The sequence below is a fragment of the Schistocerca piceifrons genome, chromosome 7, assembly GCF_021461385.2.
Source record: "Schistocerca piceifrons isolate TAMUIC-IGC-003096 chromosome 7, iqSchPice1.1, whole genome shotgun sequence".
In the NCBI taxonomy this organism is placed as follows: Eukaryota; Metazoa; Arthropoda; class Insecta; order Orthoptera; family Acrididae; genus Schistocerca; species Schistocerca piceifrons.
The window spans coordinates 5,779,701-5,797,943 of record NC_060144.1 but is presented as its reverse complement, the minus strand read 5'-3'; the positions used below and the strand labels follow the sequence as shown (position 1 = coordinate 5,797,943).

Sequence of the window (18,243 nt, the reverse complement as noted above, 5' to 3'; positions counted from 1 at the left end):
GGTGAGGCTAATCAGTCATTAGGTGGCAATGCATGTTGGGTTTTTGTCTGGTTTAGGAATTGGGATAATGATACCATCTGGTCACTGTGACGGGAAAACACTTCTAACCGAACATGGTTGAAGAACCTGAACAGGACAAGTTTTTGAATGACATTCAGATGTTGCATCATTTGATTACGACGTTCATCAGGCTCTGGGTCTACATTGTGTGACAAGTCAAGAGTCAGCAAAACATTCATTATATACTTTGGCGTGATAGGAGGTAAAGGAGAGGGGATGTCTCTTAACACGATTTTCATGCATTTGCAAGACAGTCAGGTAAGAGGAGGACACCAACGCAATTGCAAAGTGGGTCACGAGGTGCTTAGCAAGGACTGTCACATCACTATCACCGAAGACACTCAGGACACTAGTTGATTTTTTGAGCCCAACATACTACGGAGCTTGCACTGCTTATGGGACGAATATGTGTGAATTCTCAAGGTGGAGATGTAAAATTTCCAGCATATCTTCTTACTGTGTTTCATTAGATTGAGAGCCTTTGCACAGAGCTGCTTAAAAGTGACGAAGATGGTCAGTGAAGGATGTCACTTGAGATATTGCAGGGGCCTTTTGACAATACTGAATAGCTGTTGCCATGTCACTGGTCCACCATGACAATGGCCCAGAATTGGTCTGAAGAAAGCCCGATAGCAGTTCCAGCGGCGCAAGTGGCTATGACGAAGAGGTCTCCCACAATCCCATCAATACAATCTGACAGAAAAGAGGGTAAAAGTGAACACAGAAATACACAACTGCTAGCAGGCTCTTTCAAGAGCACAACAAAGTACGTGGTTCACTGGGTGGTGACAATGAAGTGACAGGATCATAGTAAATTCAGCAGTGTCACAAAGATCGCCATGAAGTGACCACTGTAGTGAAACCACAAAACTAGAGGAAAATAATATAAGAGTGATAGGCGAAAAGGTGCCTAGGGCGGGACTAAAGTGGGTAGGAGTACAGCCACTGAGGAGACATCAGTCAAAATTGGGAAGAAGCTAGTAAGTCAGAGGGCTCTCCCAGACAAACTGGTACTTCCCCACTGGAGATGGCGCACATCCCCAAGTAGATTAAAAGGGGAAAATGGGGAGGGAAGGGGGTGATTTGTTGGATTAAAGTGGTCATCTCAAGATAAGTAAAGAATCCCACCTAAAGATAAATATATGTTACAAATGATGATCGTTGGGGTAATGTGCACTTGCACTGCTATAGCTTCCAACATGATACGGAGATTAATTCACTCACTGACAACACCTGTGGGAAGCAATGTACAGACTCCTCTAGATGCTATGTTCGGGCCAGTACAGTTCCAACAGAACACATAGTAATGTCTAAGGATTGGAGTAGGGAATGGTCATCAGTGAAGTGTGTTTCTTGGAGAGCAACACAGATCACAGAACAAGAGGAAATTAACTGTTGATTCTTGTTCTGTTTCATTTTAGGGCGCAAAAAAAAACTAGGCTCATATACACCCACGTCAGAACCACAGAACAGGAAGGTGAAAAAGGGGGTTAAAACAACTACATGTTATGCCCAATCGAAGGAAGGAAAGACAGCTAAAAACACGGGCTTGGAGAAAGGTCCATAAAATACTCCAAGAGAGAATGGAGGTCCTGAATTAAAGACCAAATGTCCTTCGCCATACTGCTATAATGGATAAAAAGTTAAATGCGGTTGACAGCCCGCATGTCGATCACTGAAACAGCCAATAACTCAGACGGCAAACGTAAATGAGAATGTAACTGGTTAAAGGAAGGGTATTCCGTCTGGAAATGGTGAACTGTCAACAGTTGAGGACAAAGAGAACAAAGTGGTAGCAGATCATCACTTAACAAATGGCGATGGCTAAAAGGACAGTGCCCAATATTCAACCTGGCTAAAATGATCTCCTTTCGGCAGGAGGAGGTCGGCCAAGCCACTGGGAAGGGTTTAATTCAGATACTGTTCCCATAAAGGGAAGACAAAATTGTGAGATCAAAGTGACACCATCTGTTGACAGAGGGTAACACAGAGATCGTCTGTGAGAATGGAAGAACTAGTGGGCCGAAATTCAAGGACTGCAGCCTTGGCAGCAGTGTCAGCGGCCTCGTTACACACTAGATCGGCACGATCAGGAACACACACAAACATCACAGTGGCTCCATTGAGAGTGAGCAAGTGATGGCTTTCCTGGACCCATTGCACGAAGGGATGAATGGTGTAAAGCACACAGGGGCTCTAAAGGACACTGAGAAAGTCAGGGGAAATGACACAATTTAAAAGCCTGTGTTGCTGGATGTACTGTACGGTCTGATACATGGCGAAGACCTCCACTGTAAATACTGAGCAGTATTCTGGAAGCCGATACTGAAAAGTGTTGGTGCCAACAACAAAGGCATACCCAACAATGGTTAGGCTGCGAACCATCAGTGTACACAAAGGTACTATCGTGAAATTCTGTGTGAAGGTCGAGAAACTTACGAAGATAAAGCGAGTCTGGAGTGGTGTCCTTAGAATCAAGTGATGTCCAAGGTGAACGTGGGCTGGTGCACGAAGCCACGGTGGTGAAGGATTCATGCCTATTGGGAAAGTGGCAGGTAGTGTGAAGTTAACCTGTTGGAGCAATAGCTGAAAGCGAACTCCAAGAGGTAACAGAGAAGAGGGACGCACCCCATACTGGTGATCAAAGAGGTCATCAAAGAAGGAGGCATAGGATGGGTGGCGAGGCATGGCAGACAAACAGTATGTGTATCTGCTGAGAAGAAAATCATGGCAGTATGACAGCAGTAGTTCGGCAGCTTCTGTATACAGACTCACAACCTAGCTAGTGTAAAAGGCACCAGCAGCCAAACAAATGCCACGACGGTGGGTAGTATTGCGGGGCATAAGACGGACATACATGGAAGAACCCTGAAGATACTAAAAGGTTTCAGATAGATTATATAATGGTAAGACAGAGATTTAGGAACCAGATTTTAAATTGTAAGACATTTCCAGGGGCAGATGTGGACTCTGACCACAATCTATTGGTTATGAACTGTACATTAAAACTGAAGAAACTGCAAAAAGATGGGAATTTAAGGAGATGGGACCTGGATAAACTGACTGAACCAGAGGTTGTACAGAGTTTCAGGGAGAGCATAAGGGAACAATTGACAGGAATGGGGGAAAGAAATACAGTAGAAGAAGAATGGGTAGCTTTGAGGGATGAAGTAGTGAAGGCAGCAGAGGATCAAGTAAGTAAAAAGACGAGGGCTAGTAGAAATCCTTGGGTGACAGAAGAAATATTGAATTTAATTGATGAAAGAAGAAAATAGAAAAATGCGTAAATGAAGCAAGCAAAAAGGAGTAAATCGTTTTAAAAATGAGATCGACAGGAAGTGCAAAATGGCTAAGCAGACATGGCTTGAGGGCAATATAAGAATGTAGAGGCGTGTGTCACTAGGGGTAAGATAGATACTGCCTACAGGAAAATTAAAGAGACCTTTGGAGGAAAGAGAACCACTTGCATGAATATCAAGAGCTCAGATGGAAACCCAGTTCTAAGCAAAGAAGGGAAAGCAGAAAGGTGGAAGGAGTATATAGAGGGTCTATACAGGGCGATGTTCTTGAGGACAATATTATGGAAATGGAAGAGGATGTAGATGAAGATGAAATGGGAGATATGATAATGCCTGAAGAGTTTGATAGACCACTGAAAGACCTAAGTCGAAACAAGGCCCCGGGAGTAGACAACATTCCATTAGAACTACTGATGGCCTTGGGAGAGCCAGTCCTGACAAAACTGTACCATCTGGTGAGCAAGATGTATGAGACAGGCGAAATTCCCTCAGAATTCAAGAAGTATATAATAATTCCAATCCCAAAGAAAGCAGGTGTTGACAGATGTGAAAATTACCGAACTATCAGTTTAATAAGTCACAGCTGCAAAATACTAACATAAATTCTTTACAAACGAATGGAAAAACTGGTATAAGTCGACCTTTGGGAAGATCAGTTTGGATGCCATAGAAATGTTGGAACACGTGAGGCATTACTGACCCTACGACTTATCTTAGAAGAAAGATTAAGGAAAGGCAAACCTACGTTTCTAGCATTTGTAGACTTAGAGAAAGCTTTTGACAATGTTGACTGGAATACTCTCTTTCAAATTCTAAAGGTGGCAGGGGTAAAATACTGGGAGCGAAAGGCTATTTACAATTTGTACAGAAACCAGATGGCAATTATAAGAGTCGAGGGACGTGAAAGGGAACCAGTGGTTGGGAAGGGAGTGAGACAGGGTTGTAGCCTCTCCCCGATGCTATTCAATCTGTATATTGAGTAAGCAGGAAGGGAAACAAAAGAAAAGTTCGGAGTAAGTATTAAAATCCACGGAGAAGAAATAATAACTTTGAGATTTGCCAATGACATTGTAATTCTGTCAGAGACAGCAAAGGACTTGGAAGAGCAGTTGAACGGAATGGACAGTGTCTTGAAAGGAGGGTATAAGATGAACATCAACAAAAGCAAAACGAGGATAATGGAATGTAGTCGAATTAAGTCGGGTGATGCTGAGGGAATTAGATTAGGAAATGAGGCACTTAAAATAGTAAAGGAGTTTTGCTATTTGGGGAGCAAAATAACTGATGATGTTCGAAGTAGAGAAGATATAAAATGTAGATTGGCAATGGCAAGGAAAGCGTTTCTGAAGAAAAATTTGTTAACATCGAGTATAGATTTAAGTGTCAGGAAGTCGTTTCTGGAAGTATTTGTATGGAGTGTAGCCATGTATGGAAGTGAAACATGGACGATAAATAGTTTGGACAAGAAGAGAATAGAAGCTTTCGAAATATGGTGCTACAGAAGAATGCTGAAGATTAGATGGGTGGATCGCATAACTAATGAGGCGGTATTGAGTAGAATTGGGGAGGAGAGGAGTTTGAGGCACAACTTGATAAAAAGAACGGATAGGTTGGTAGGACATGTTCTGAGACATCAAGGGATCACCAATTTGGTACTGGAGGGCAGCGTGGAGGGTAAAAATCGTAGAGGGAGACCAAGAGATGAATACACTAAGCAGATTCAGAAGGATGTAGGCTGCAGTAGGTACTGGGAGATGAAGAAGCTAGCACAGATAGAGTAGCATGGAGAGCTGCATCAAACCAGTCTCAAGACTGAAGACCACAACAACAACAACAACAACAACAATAATAATAACAACAACATCAACAGGACGGACAACCATGCAGATGCATAAACGAAGCACCCATAGCCTAGTTTCGAATGAACAGGGGACTGGTACGAAAGCAGGGTGGTGTCCAATCCAATCCCCAGGATGTACCACCGAGGAAATGGACAGTGAGGGACTGGGCACAGCGGGCGGCCAGGTAAGACATGTGGGAGGACCAAGAAAGTCACCTATTGAGCAGGAGCCCCAGGAATTTCGCAGTTTCAATAAACGGAAGAGCAACAGGCTCAAGATGCAAAGACATTGGAAGAAACCAAGTGCACTGCTAAAAATTCAAACAAATTGCTTTGTCAGTGGAAAAGCAAAAGTCACAGTTGACACTCCATGAATACAGACGATCAAGACAACAATGAAGGCACCACTCAATGAAATGAGTCTGTGGAGAACTACAATACACAGCAAAATCATCAACAAAAAGGGAGCTGGAGATGCCCATTGGAAGACAGGCCATAATAGGATTAATAGCGATAGCAAAGAGTACGACAGAACCCTGAGGCACAGTGTTTCGTAGATAGAGGTGTACGACAAGGCAGAATGCACATGTACCTTGAAAACTCTGTCTTTTACAAATTCCTGAAGGAAATGGGGCAGGTGGCCTCAGATGCCCCACTTGTACAGAGTACAGATGATACCGGTCCTCCAGTAGGTGTCATAGGCTTTCTACAAATCAAAAAACACAGCCATAGTCTGTTATTTCTGCAGAAAACCATTCATGACATGGATTGCCAAAGTGATAAGATGGTCAACTGCACAACAGCGTGCTCGAAACCACACTTTGCATTGATTAGCAAATTGTGAGACACCAAGACACCACACCAGCGAAACAGAGATCATATGTTCCATCACCATGCACACAAAGATGGTGAGAGAAATGGGGCGGTAGCTACAGGAAGGTGTTTGTCCTTACTGTGCTTGAGTATGGGTGTGACAGTGGCTTCATGCCAATGTCTCAGAAATGTGCCCCCTGTCCAGATGCAATTGTACGAATGAAAGAGAAACTGATTGCCTCCAAGAGAAAGGTGCTGCAACATTTGAAAGAACACATCAATCAGGCCCTGAGGCAGAGGATCAAGATGAAGTGTGAGCATGATCTAGCTCTCTCTTAGTAAAAGTGGCATTGTAGCTCACACATCTCTGAGAAGAGAAGGTTCCACTAGTTTCCGATGGAGGAAGACTGGGTGATAGTGGTTGGAGCTTGAAATCTCCACAAAATAGAGTCCCAAGGTGTTGGAGATAGCAATGGGGTCCACTAGGACATCATTTGCTATGGTCAGGCCAGGAATTGGGGTTGGTTGGTTGGGTTAAAGATTAAAGGGACCAAACTACAAAGGTCATCGGTCCCTTGTTTCATAAAAACACAGAGCACAGGGGAACTATCCACCAGTCAAGCGAAGCACTAAAAGAAAAACTCCAGGGGAAGATAAGCCCCATGGGCCATTGTAAGACAACATGGAAAACAGAGCACAGCAACAAAAACAACATAGAGAACAAAGGCAGATTGGAAGTAAAACTGCACAGCAGAGAACTGTGGCTGGCTGATCACGAAAATAATAGGATGAGCCAGCCACTCTGCAACACGTTAAAACCTCCGGCCTAAAAGTTTAGGGCGGAGTCGAATCACAACACAAAACTAAGTAAAAGAGAGAGCTCAAAAGAGGGTGATGTTAAAAAAAATTTAAATGGACCTATAAAAGCCGCTTGCGCGAATAAAACTTAAAACCCGATCTGCCATAGAGACATTGTCACCTAAGAGAGATGATAAAGCACCCTGGAGATTAAAAGTTCGCCTGAGGGCGGTTAAAAGAGGACAGTCCAACAATATATGGGCCACCGTCATAAGCACACCACAGCGACAATGAGGGGGGTCCTCTCGACGCAGCAGATGACCATGCGTCAGCCAAGAGTGACCAATGCGGAGCCTACAGAGAACCACAGAGTCCCTCCGAGAGGCCCGCATGGAGGAACCCCACACAGTCGTTGTCTCCTTTACACGCCGCAGCTTGTTGGGCACAGACAGGGTGCGCCATTCGTCGGCCCACATCCCAAAGACCCGACGGCGTAACACCGATCGGAGATCAGTGGCCGGGAGGCCGATCTCCAACGGCAGTTTGCGGGTGGCTTCTTTAGCTAACTTGTCGGCGTGTTCGTTGCCCGCTATCCCAACGTGTCCCGGGGTCCATATGAACACCACTGAACGGCCACGTTGTGCAAGAGCATGAACGGACTCCTGGATGGCAACAACAATGGGATGGCGTGGGTAGCACTGGTCAAGAGCCTGGAGACTACTGAGAGAGTCACTGCAAATGACAAAAGACTCGCCAGTGCTGGTACGAACACGCTCAAGGGCACGAAAAATAGCTGTTAGCTCTGCAGTGTAAACACTGCAGCCGTCCGGCAAGGAGCGTTGGTCGACATAGTCCGCATGAACATAAGCGTACCCCACACGGCCATCAACCATCGAGCCATCGGTATAGATAACCTCCGAGTCACGGGATTCGTCGAGGAGAGCAAGAAATTGGCGGCGCAAGACTGCAGGAGGAACTGAATCCTTTTGCCATTGGGAGAGGTCCAGCTGAAGCTGCGGCCGACGGATACACCAAGGTGGTGTATGTGGGCGGACCTGAAAAGCAGATGGAAGAGGCAAAGACTCGAGTTCACTAAGCAGGGACTGAACACGGATCCCAATTGCATGGCCTGATCGCGGCCGCCGGCGTGGAAGATGGACTGCCGCATCGGTGAAAAGGAGACGGTAGTTAGGGTGACGGGGAGAACAACGGACATGGGCAGCATAGTTGGCTAAGAGTTGTTGACGCCGAATGTAGAGCGGAGGAACCCCTGCCTCAGCAAGTAGGCTATTAACAGGACTGGTGCGGAATGCTCCTGTCGCCTGTCGAACCCCACAGTGGTGAATGGGGTCCAGCAGTTGCAACGCTGAGTGCGACGCTGAGCCATACGCCACACTCCCATAATCCAGTCGGGACAGCACAAGGGCTTTGTAGAGCTGCAGCAGCGTGTTACGGTCGGCACCCCAAGTTGTGTTGCTGAGGCAGCGGAGGGCATTCAGATGCTGCCAGCACTGACGCTTGAGCTCACGAATATGTGGAAGCCAAGTAAGCCGGGCATCGAACAGCAATCCCAGAAAACGGTAAGTGTCAACAACCCTGAGCTTAGCATCCTGAAGATAAAGCTCAGGGTGGGGATGGACAGTGCGACGCCGACAAAAGTGCATAACACAAGTCTTCGCAGGAGAAAACTGAAACCCATGGGCTAGGGCCCACGCCTGTGCCTTGCGTATGGCTCCCTGCAACCGACGTTCTGCAACGCCAATGGTGGAGGAGCTGAAAAAGATGCAGAAATCGTCAGCATATAACGTGGGCGAGACAGAGGACCCTACTGCTGCTGCAAGGCCATTAATGGCCACAAGGAAAAGGGGAACGCTCAATACAGAGCCCTGTGGAACGCCGTTCTCCTGGATATGAAGGGAACTATGGGATGTGCCAATTAAAACGCGGAATGTCCGAACAGATAAAAAATTCTGAATAAAAATGGGGAGAGAGCCCCGGAGACCCCACCCGTGCAACGTGGCGAGAATATGGTGGCGCCACGTCGTGTCATATGCCCTGGAGAGGTCAAAAAAGACGGAGACGAGGTGTTGGCGCCTGGAAAAAGCAGTGCGGATTGCAGACTCAAGGAGGACCAAAGTATCGGCGGTGGAACGGCCCTGACGGAAGCCGCTCTGGCATGGAGCCAGGAGACTCCGAGACTCGAGCAGCCAACACAGCCGTCGACTCACCATGCGTTCCAGCAGCTTGCACAGAGTATTGGTTAAGCTAATGGGCCGATAACTATCCACAGTAAGCGGGTCCTTACCAGGCTTCAGCACTGGAATGATGGTACTTTCTCGCCATTGCGACGGAAAGACACCATCACCCCATAGGCGGTTGAAGATGGCAAGAACACATCGCTGACAGTCCGGGGACAGGTGTTTTAGCATCTGATTGTGGACGCCATCTGGCCCAGAGGCTGTATCGGGGCACTGTGCCAGGGCGCTCTGGAGTTCCCACAAACTAAATGGGGCGTTATACGCCTCAGGGTGGCGAGAAGCGAAAGAAAGCCGTTTGCCTTCCTCCCGGCGTTTGAGCGCGCGAAACGCAGGCGGGTAATTCCCCGACGCAGAGGCCCGGACATAGTGCTGAGCGAAATGCTCGGCGATTGCATCGGCATCGGTGGATACTGCCCCGTTGATGGTAAGCCCTGGGACACCTGTAGAGTGCTGCAATCCAAAGATGCGCCGAATCTTCAGCCACACCTGGGAGGGGGAAGTACGGGAACCAATCTTGGAAACATACCTCTCCCAACACTCCTGTTTCCGCCGTTTGATAAGCCTCCGTACCTGAGCACGGAGACGTTTGAATAAAATGAGGTTCTCCAAAGACGGGTGCCGCTTATGTCGCTGAAGAGCCCGCCGACGTTCTTTAATGGCGGCAGCGACCTCTGGAGACCACCAAGGCACCGACTTTCGCCGGGGGCACCCGAACGAACGAGGAATGGTACGTTCCGCAGCGGAAACAATCGCTGCAGTCAGTGTCTCAACCGCCACATCGATGGTACCATGGGGGAGAGAGTCAACAGTGGCAGCAGAGCAGAACGTGTCCCAGTTCGCCTTGCTAAATGCCCATCTAGGCGAGCGCGCAAAGGAGTGACGCTGTGGTAGTGAAAGGAAGATCGGAAAATGGTCACTACCACACAAGTCCTCATGGACTCTCCAGTGGACCGATGGTACAAGCCCTGGGCTGCACAACGACAGATCGATGGCCGAGAACGTGCCATGCGCCACACTGAAATGTGTGGCGGCGCCAGAGTTTAAGAGGCAGAGGTCGAGTTGGGAGATGAGATTCTCGACCTCCCTGCCTCGGCCAGTAACCTTCGTTCCACCCCACAGGGGATTGTGGGCGTTAAAATCCCCCAGGAGAAGAAAAGGCGTGGGGAGTTGGGCGACAAGCGCAGCCATTTCGGTCAGGGAGACTGTACCACCTGGAGGGAGATAGACACTGCAGACGGTTATGTCCTGGGTAGTCCTTACACGGACAGCCACAGCTTCCAATGATGTTTGAAGGGGCACAGGAGCACTATATACAGAGGTAAGGACATACACGCAGGCTCCACCTGACACACAATTGTAAGTGCTACGGTTGCAGTAATAGCCCCTGTATCCACGAAGAACAGGGGTCCGCATTGCCGGGAACCAGGTTTCTTGGAGGGCAATGCAGAAAGCAGGTGTCAGGCTTAGGAGCTGTCGTAGCTCAGGGAGATGGCTAAAATAACCGCCACAATTCCACTGGAGGATTGTACAAAGCGTGTCCGGTAGGGGCATGCAGGCACTGAAAAGGCAAATTACTTGGCAGGGTCACATGCTGCCACCGACTGAGCGACGGACGTCACTACGGCCATCGTTTCTGAGGAGACGGCGAGATCCAGGTCATCAGGGGACGCAAAGAGCTCGACCTCGTCCTCAGAGGCTGAGCTGACAGGGAGCGTTGGTGCGGGAACCACTGGGTCCTTATTCTTCTTGGAGAGCTTCCTTTTCTCTCTCTTGTCTTTGGGAGGAGGGTTGTCATGCTGGGAGGGCTTTCCTGACGCATCATCAGGAACAGAGGAAGAGCGTGAAGCCCTTCGACCAGCAGCTGGTGGCGTCTTCAGCCACTGGCTAGTGTCTTGTGAGACACTGGGGAAGTCCTTGGAAGGGACGCCCCCAAGGGATCCCTTCCGAACAAGTGAGGCCGGAGGAGGCTGTTGCGTCCCCGGCTGAGCAGCCGGAGGGAGCTGTCGCTTCCCCGGCTGAGGAGCCGGAGAGGGCTGTCGCCTCTCCGGCTGAGAGGTGGGGACCAACGTCCCCGGTTGGTTGGGGCGCACTGCTCCCAAACTCGGTGTTTTGGGAGCAGTGGAAGAGAGAGCGGCCTGTCCCAGCGGTGGGGCAGACGTTACCTGATTTCTCTGTGGGCCAACAGAGAAGGGAGTCTGTGCAGGAGCTGGTGGCGGCAGTGTGACAGTAGCATAACTCCGCAACATAGGTGTGGGGTTGAGTCGTTCTAATTTCTTCTTCGCCTCTTGGTAACTTAAACGGTCCAAGGTCTTAATTTCTTGTATCTTCCGCTCTCGTTGATAGACTGCACAGTCTGGTGAGCAGGGAGAATGATGCTCCCCACAGTTAACGCAGGTGGGAGGCGGAGCACATGGAGCATTAGGATGTGGAGGTCGTCCACAATCACGACACGTGGGGCTGGAAGTGCACCTGGAGGACATGTGTCCGAATTTCCAGCACTGGAAGCATCGCATAGGGGGCGGGACATAGGGCTTGACATCGCACCGGTATATCATGACCTTGACTTTCTCAGGCAAGCAGTCGCCCTCAAAGGCCAGGATGAAAGCACCGGTAGCGACCCTATTATCCTTTGGCCCCCTAAAGACACGACGGACAAAGTGTACACCTCGTCGTGCCAGGTTCTCACGTAGCTCGTCATCAGACTGTAGCAGAAGATCTTTATGAAAAATAATCCCCTGGACCAAATTTAACGACTTATGGGGAGTGACAGTAACGGGGATGTCACCAAGCTTCTCACAGGCGAGTAATGCCTGGGACTGCGCAGATGAAGCTGCTTGTATCAAAATGGCCCCGCTCCTCATTTTGGAAAGAGACGCCACTTCCCCAAACTTATCTTCGAGATTGTGCACGAAGAAAAGAGGCTTAGTCCCCAAAAACGAATCCCCATCAGTTCTGCTGCATACAAGGTATCGTGGCGAATACGGCTCCTGTCTGTCTGCAGCCCTACGTTCCTCCCATGGTGTGGCTAGGGAAGGGAACGACTTCGGGTTATATGTCACAGCGTTAAATTCCACCTTACCACGCTTAGAGACATTGGCGGTCGGACGACCACCAGATTGAGATTTCACCCGCTTCATTGCGGGGCATCCGCCCCGATGCCACCCACTCCGACCAGGGGCTCTCCCCACGGGCGCCACCCAGCCACAGCAAAGGCCACCTGGCAAGATGGCCGTTGCCGGGAGTCCCGATGCCCCAGAGAGACGAGCATCTACTCCTTGGCTTACGTGGGGAGGAGTCAGCTCAGGCATCGGCAGTACGATCCCTGTGTTGTCAGGGGGCTACAACCTAGAGGGTACATGACGACCCCACCACAACGGGCTGGCTACCGTGCTGGATTTCGGGTGCCATGGGTAGTCCATAGTGATCGTGCGTGCTGGTGGTGACGCACTAAGGGCGGTACGTACACAATACATCAGGTGTCTATGCCCAAAATGAGGGATGGAGGGTGCATGCACGTCGCCAGGACGATCAAGAGTGCCAAGGTCGTAGGGCACAGAGGACTGATGGTGCACCACGTAAGGTGTCCTTCCCCAAAAGGCTCGTACTTCTGTGGAATTTGGAAAAATGGAGGTCAAACCCGAATGGGGACCATCACATTAAGGCCAAAACGTTTGAGACTCCTTTTAGTCGCCTCTTACGACAGGCAGGAATACCGCGGGCCTATTCTTACCCCCGAACCCGCAGGGGGGAGGAATTGGGGAAAGGACCTTGGTCCCAGAGAGCAGGAAGAGGTTGGTCCACAAAATGGAAGAGGGAGCAGAATTATTTAAATAACTAGTAAGCGAAATCCAGACAGCTTTTTTGATATTCCGAAGAATGCGAAGACACTGTGCACACAACTGTTTATAACGAATACAATTTGCATCATAAGATAATGGTTAAAAATTTGGAGAGTATGTCTCCACGCACAAATTACCTGGGCATCATAAATGGGGAAAAGGTGTTCATCAAAGGTCACCAGGGAGGAGTAAAGCCTCTGGTCAGCCTTAGAAAGCTGCCATTTGGGTTTGCATGTAAGTGGGTTAGGAGTCAGCAGATGGACAGTACAAGGGAGACGGCCGCTCGAGTATGTATCAGAGAGAATGGCCACTCGAGACAATGGGCAAACAGGGCAGGGCAGTGCAGAGCAGAAGGAGAGGTCCAAATGGGAATAGGTGAACATGGAGTCTGGTAGGAACGTGGGTGCTCCAGTGTTAAGGCAGATGACGTTGAGTTGATGGAGCTGGTCACCCACGAGGGCACCTCTCCGACATTTTCTGGCAGAGGCCCAAAGGGTATGGTGTGCATTAGTCACCAAGCAGCAAAGAGGGATGAGGGAGTTGCTCAATAAGCTGACGGAAGTCTGCAGAGGTGACACAGAATGATGGAGGGATGTAAACAGTACAAAGGCAAAAGGTGAAGTGAGGAACAGAAATGTGGACTGCAACAGCTTGCAACCGGATGTTCAGGGAGACTGCTTGACTATGAACGGCATCCCGGATGAGCAGTATGACTCCATGAGATGGAACACCATCCTCGGGGAGAAGGACATAGTAGGTCAGAAAGAAATGTGGGAGGTCAAAGTGGTCATGAGGATGCAATTTTGTTTCCTGGAGGCAGAGAACAAGTGGACACTGCAATTCCAAGAGCAGCCGTAATTCCTCTTCCTTGGATCTATGGCCGCAAACTTTCCACTGGAGAAGAGTCATGATGGGGAAAGGGCAGAAGGGCAAAAATGAAAGGGTGTCACCTACGCGGCTGCCAAGTGCCAGCCTTCGAAGACACTCTACTCCAGTGCGCAGAGGCTGGAGGATCTTACTCCACGAGATCTACAGAGGTGTCGCCATTCTCCCTCAGTCGGTCTGCAGATCCAGGGCAGAAAAATGGTTGATGGTGTGCACTGACGACACAGAGATTGGTGAAAGTATCGTGGTGACACCACTGAAGAGGATCTCCAAGTCGGCGAAGGAGGAGACTGTTGGCTTTGTTTGACTTCTTGGAGCCTTTGCGAATGGCAGGTGACTATTCAGATGTTTGTTGGCTGAAGGGATGTAAAAAGTTTCGCAGGAGTATTCCTACTGTTCTTTCCGGCCTGATCATAATGTAGCAGGTGATTTCAGCATGTGATGCGAAAATTTGGTGGCTTGTTGCACAGCTGTAGGAAAAGGATATGGGGATACTATTATGATACTGGGCGATTTTACAACCACGGTGCTGAATTTGAGGTCACTTGTCTGCATGGCCATGTTCTTTGTGGGGTTAGATGTAATACGAACAGTACTGGAAGTGCGGGCTGGTAAAACGCAGGGTTTCTGACTAGCCAACAACTTGTGAGCGACAGGGTAAAGCACTTTTTCCTTCACCTGGATCTCCTGGACAGCCTGCTCATCAAGATACATGGGACAATCTCAGGAGGAAACTGCATGGTTGCCATTGCAATCGATACGGTGGGGAGAAGGAGGGGGACAATCACTCTCATGAGCATCCCTACCAAAGGTTACACATTTGGCCAGGTGTTGACAGGACATTTGAGTGTGGTTGTAATGACAAGGGTAGCAGCGCATTGGGTTCAGAATGTACGGTCAGACTGTGATAACTTCTTAGTCTTGATCTTTGATAAAAGCACTACTCTATCAAGTGTCAGAAAAAGAGTGCATGTGGTCACTAAGGATGCATTTACCTTATTCATCACCCAACGGCCCGCTATGACATCCTGACCAGGGAGATAAGTTTGGATTTCTGTCTCAGTCATACCATCGAGCAGCTTAGTGTAAATAACATCACACAAAGAATTTAGTGTTCGATGAGACTGGAAACGAACAGAAGAACCGTGGAGGAGTGAAGCTGCAAGTAGTAGTTGTGCTTGAGAATCACAGGTAGTCTCCAAAAGCAACAAGCCACTGTGTAAATGAGAGTAGGATTTCACAGCACCAGCAACTGCATAAATACCTTTCTGAATAATAAAGGGATTAACCGTACCAAAAGACTGACTGTCTTCAGTATGTGAAATTACAAGGAACCAAGGTGCAGCTGGGAGGGCCTGTAGACTGAGAAGATGATGTTTGGCTCACTGCAAGAAAATCCTACACGATCACCTGCATCTCTGATGGTGCACTCCTTCCAACTAGGGGAATCCCCTGATAGGGGGCTCACACACCTTATGTGATTGTTCACACCTCAGGTCACAACTCTTGAACACCTCACAGAAGGACCAATTGGCAATTTGGAAAGGCAACAGCTCAGGCAATCACCCTCCCTGGGCCTGGTCTGTACCAGGGGGTGGGAACTACACATTACCCAGTCACCTGTTACGCATCAGATGTGTGCCTCAGACTTCAGGAGCACACAGGGAGAAAGAAGAAAAAGGGGAACCTCAAACGCCAAAGCGGAGGAATGACAGGAGGAGGGAAACGAAGAAAAAAACAATAAAACGTGAATATAGTGGAGGGACTGTTCCGATGTCAGGTTGCGGGAAATGCAGAACACATTCTCAAAAATATCGCAAACTTATTCCCTAAGGGAGCGGGTAAAAGTATAGCAAGGGGACAGCAATGCAGCATGTAAGGGAAAAGATGCTACAAAGGCTGGGGCCCTGTGGTAGCCATTGGCAGTGTGGCGAGCTCCCTGGGGAGTGACTGCATTTATGGTGTCCATGGCATTTTTGCTGAGTGCTGCTGTTGATAATGGATACTGTGGTGAATGATGGGAAGTACAGCTAGCTGACTTGTAGGTTTGTATGATTCATAAATAAAGTTAGCTTTCTTTTTTCACTCATAGCAATTTAAGCCGAGCTATTAGGTGCCACCCTAACCACAACCTCAGAAATTGCAGTATTTTACATTTGCCAAATATTTGTGACAAACAAGTTATGAATTTCATTACCACTAATTTCACTAGCGGCAATTTAAGTTGTGCCATTAGTTGCCACTCTAGTCATAAAAGTGGAAAAGTGACATATTCGGAATAAAATATTTGTGATGACAACCAACATTATAAACGTGTATTTTGTGCCAACCCAACAAGAAATTTGGAAATTGTAACATATTCCAGAAAAAAACATTACTAGCCAGAGCAATACAGACTGGTTACTGCATTGGCTATCATCACTCAATTAGCTAGGACCAACAACAATCAACAACCAATAACAAAATGCAACAAATGAGCTGCAGATATGGTAACTGCACTTTTAAACTGGAGGAGGAGAAACAAGGAGGACAAATCAGAGAAAGATGGAAGTGAGCCATCGAAAAGCGTTGCAGAATGTAGGAATAAAGAGCACTCAGAAAATGTGGAGAGATGGGGAAGAAGGCAAGTGTAGTGCAAAGAATTAAAGGGCAGCTAGTACTTACCCCAGGTTTCCAGAACAGAAAGTTTATCACAAATCTGGTCGGAGTATTTATTTAGATGGATAAGTGCTTCTTCCAGTGCTCCTGACTCTTGGATAACCATGTTCTGGTACAGGAGCAATTCACTATGCTCGTAGTCATATGAACTTTTTTGCTAGATAGAGAAACAAGGAGATTATATGATATGTGTTCTTTTTTTATTTATAACAAATTAATCAATTTACACTCCACTCTCTCCTACAGAAAACTGTTGTGATAGTCTACAGCTACATGCTTACCAGTTGTGTCTTACGAAATGTTTCCAATATGTTCTGAGCCATTTCATAATCTTTAAGCAAATGGTACGCCATCCCAAAGCCAATCCAAGAGGCACGTTGTGTTGGACGAAGCATAAAAAGTTGGTATCTGGTGTCCTATACACAGACAATTTATGTGAAAACAATAAAAAAATTCTTAAATATAAGTAATATCTACTCATAATGATGAAACCTACTCGATAACCTTCAAGGTCTCGCATCTGAATCTGTAACAGAGACAAATCCCGAAGAATTTGAATATTATCTTTCTCCCACTTAAGTGCATTTCTGTAACATTTGATTGCTTCATCGTATTTCTTGTCTGAACGTTGAAGTAGCCCATAAACGTGCCAGCAAACGTGGGATCTTAAGTCATTCCGTAAACCTCTTCTAACATATTCATATGCTTCTTCTTTTCGACCTAAGCAGTTTAATGTTAATCCTTTCATAGCAAGAGTCTCTGCAGAATATAAAAAATTGTTATTAAAAATGGGTAAAAATTAAATCAATACAAAAAACATGACACAAAATGGTAATTCATGCCATGGAACAATAGATATAATAACCAACCACTCAGACAGAGACTAAAACAGAGTGAAATGGAAGTTGCTAAAATAACTATCATGACTTACAACTATTCCCAATAGCTACCTGAAAAGCCAAATCTCCATTAGCAATATATTCCACGCAGTATCATTAATGTAATAGTTGAAAATTAAATCCTTTACATACGTTTAGATGTGAAACCTATACTACTTCAGCTGACAAAATATAAGTGGTCACACCATTTATCATTCTTAAACAAATTTACTCTTTTTCTATGCTTATGGATACCCATGGGAGGTAACATACCAATGAAAATTGTTTTATATTGCATGTCTTGGTCTGAAACGATATCACCGTAATCGAACTGGTGTTGTGAGGGCAAACAACCATATCACAAATGTTTGAAAATATTTTATAATATCCTAGGCATTTTGAATGCAACACTCACTTTTAGTAGAAATATTCATTCCACTCATTATTTTTACTCACCCCCATGTTCTGCAAACTTTGGGTTGGTAAGAATCTGCTTCGCAAATTTCAACCCATTTTTGTACTGTTTTTGTTCATAGCATTTCTGTAAACATAAGAAAAAACAGTTGCGGATGCATAACATTTCATGTGTCATTAAAACTACTGACTGTATTGCAAAATTAGCACACACCACATTCTAGAAATGGATTTGCAACGAAGAACGGTGACTGATAATCTTGTGTTTACATTTGTACATTTCTATTTACAACTATCCATTTACGAATCAAGTACGGGCAATATATTTTTTCTTTGAAATGGTTCTCTACCATGGCAGTTTCGTGTACTGACATCATGCTGTATCCAAATATCTGGATGCAAAATTTAACCGAGATGTAGAGGATGACTATGATGGAAAGTGCTGAGGTTAGGGTACATAATCACATACACAATACCACAACACTGCCGGACTGAATGGCA

At 47.0% G+C, this 18,243-nt stretch overlaps 1 protein-coding gene across 1 annotated transcript in view; it reads right to left on the bottom strand.

Moving 5' to 3' along the window:
• Nucleotides 1-16,803, bottom strand: part of LOC124804973 (N-alpha-acetyltransferase 15, NatA auxiliary subunit) — a 104,597-nt gene extending 87,794 nt beyond the window's left edge. The window contains exons 1-2 of the mRNA XM_047265364.1: nt 16,732-16,803; nt 16,457-16,607 (exon numbers count right to left, since the gene is read on the bottom strand). Of these exons, the coding sequence (XP_047121320.1) occupies nt 16,457-16,607; nt 16,732-16,803 (223 nt within the window). The remainder of the gene's footprint in view (nt 1-16,456; nt 16,608-16,731) is intronic.
• Nucleotides 16,804-18,243: the final 1,440 nt, after the last annotated feature.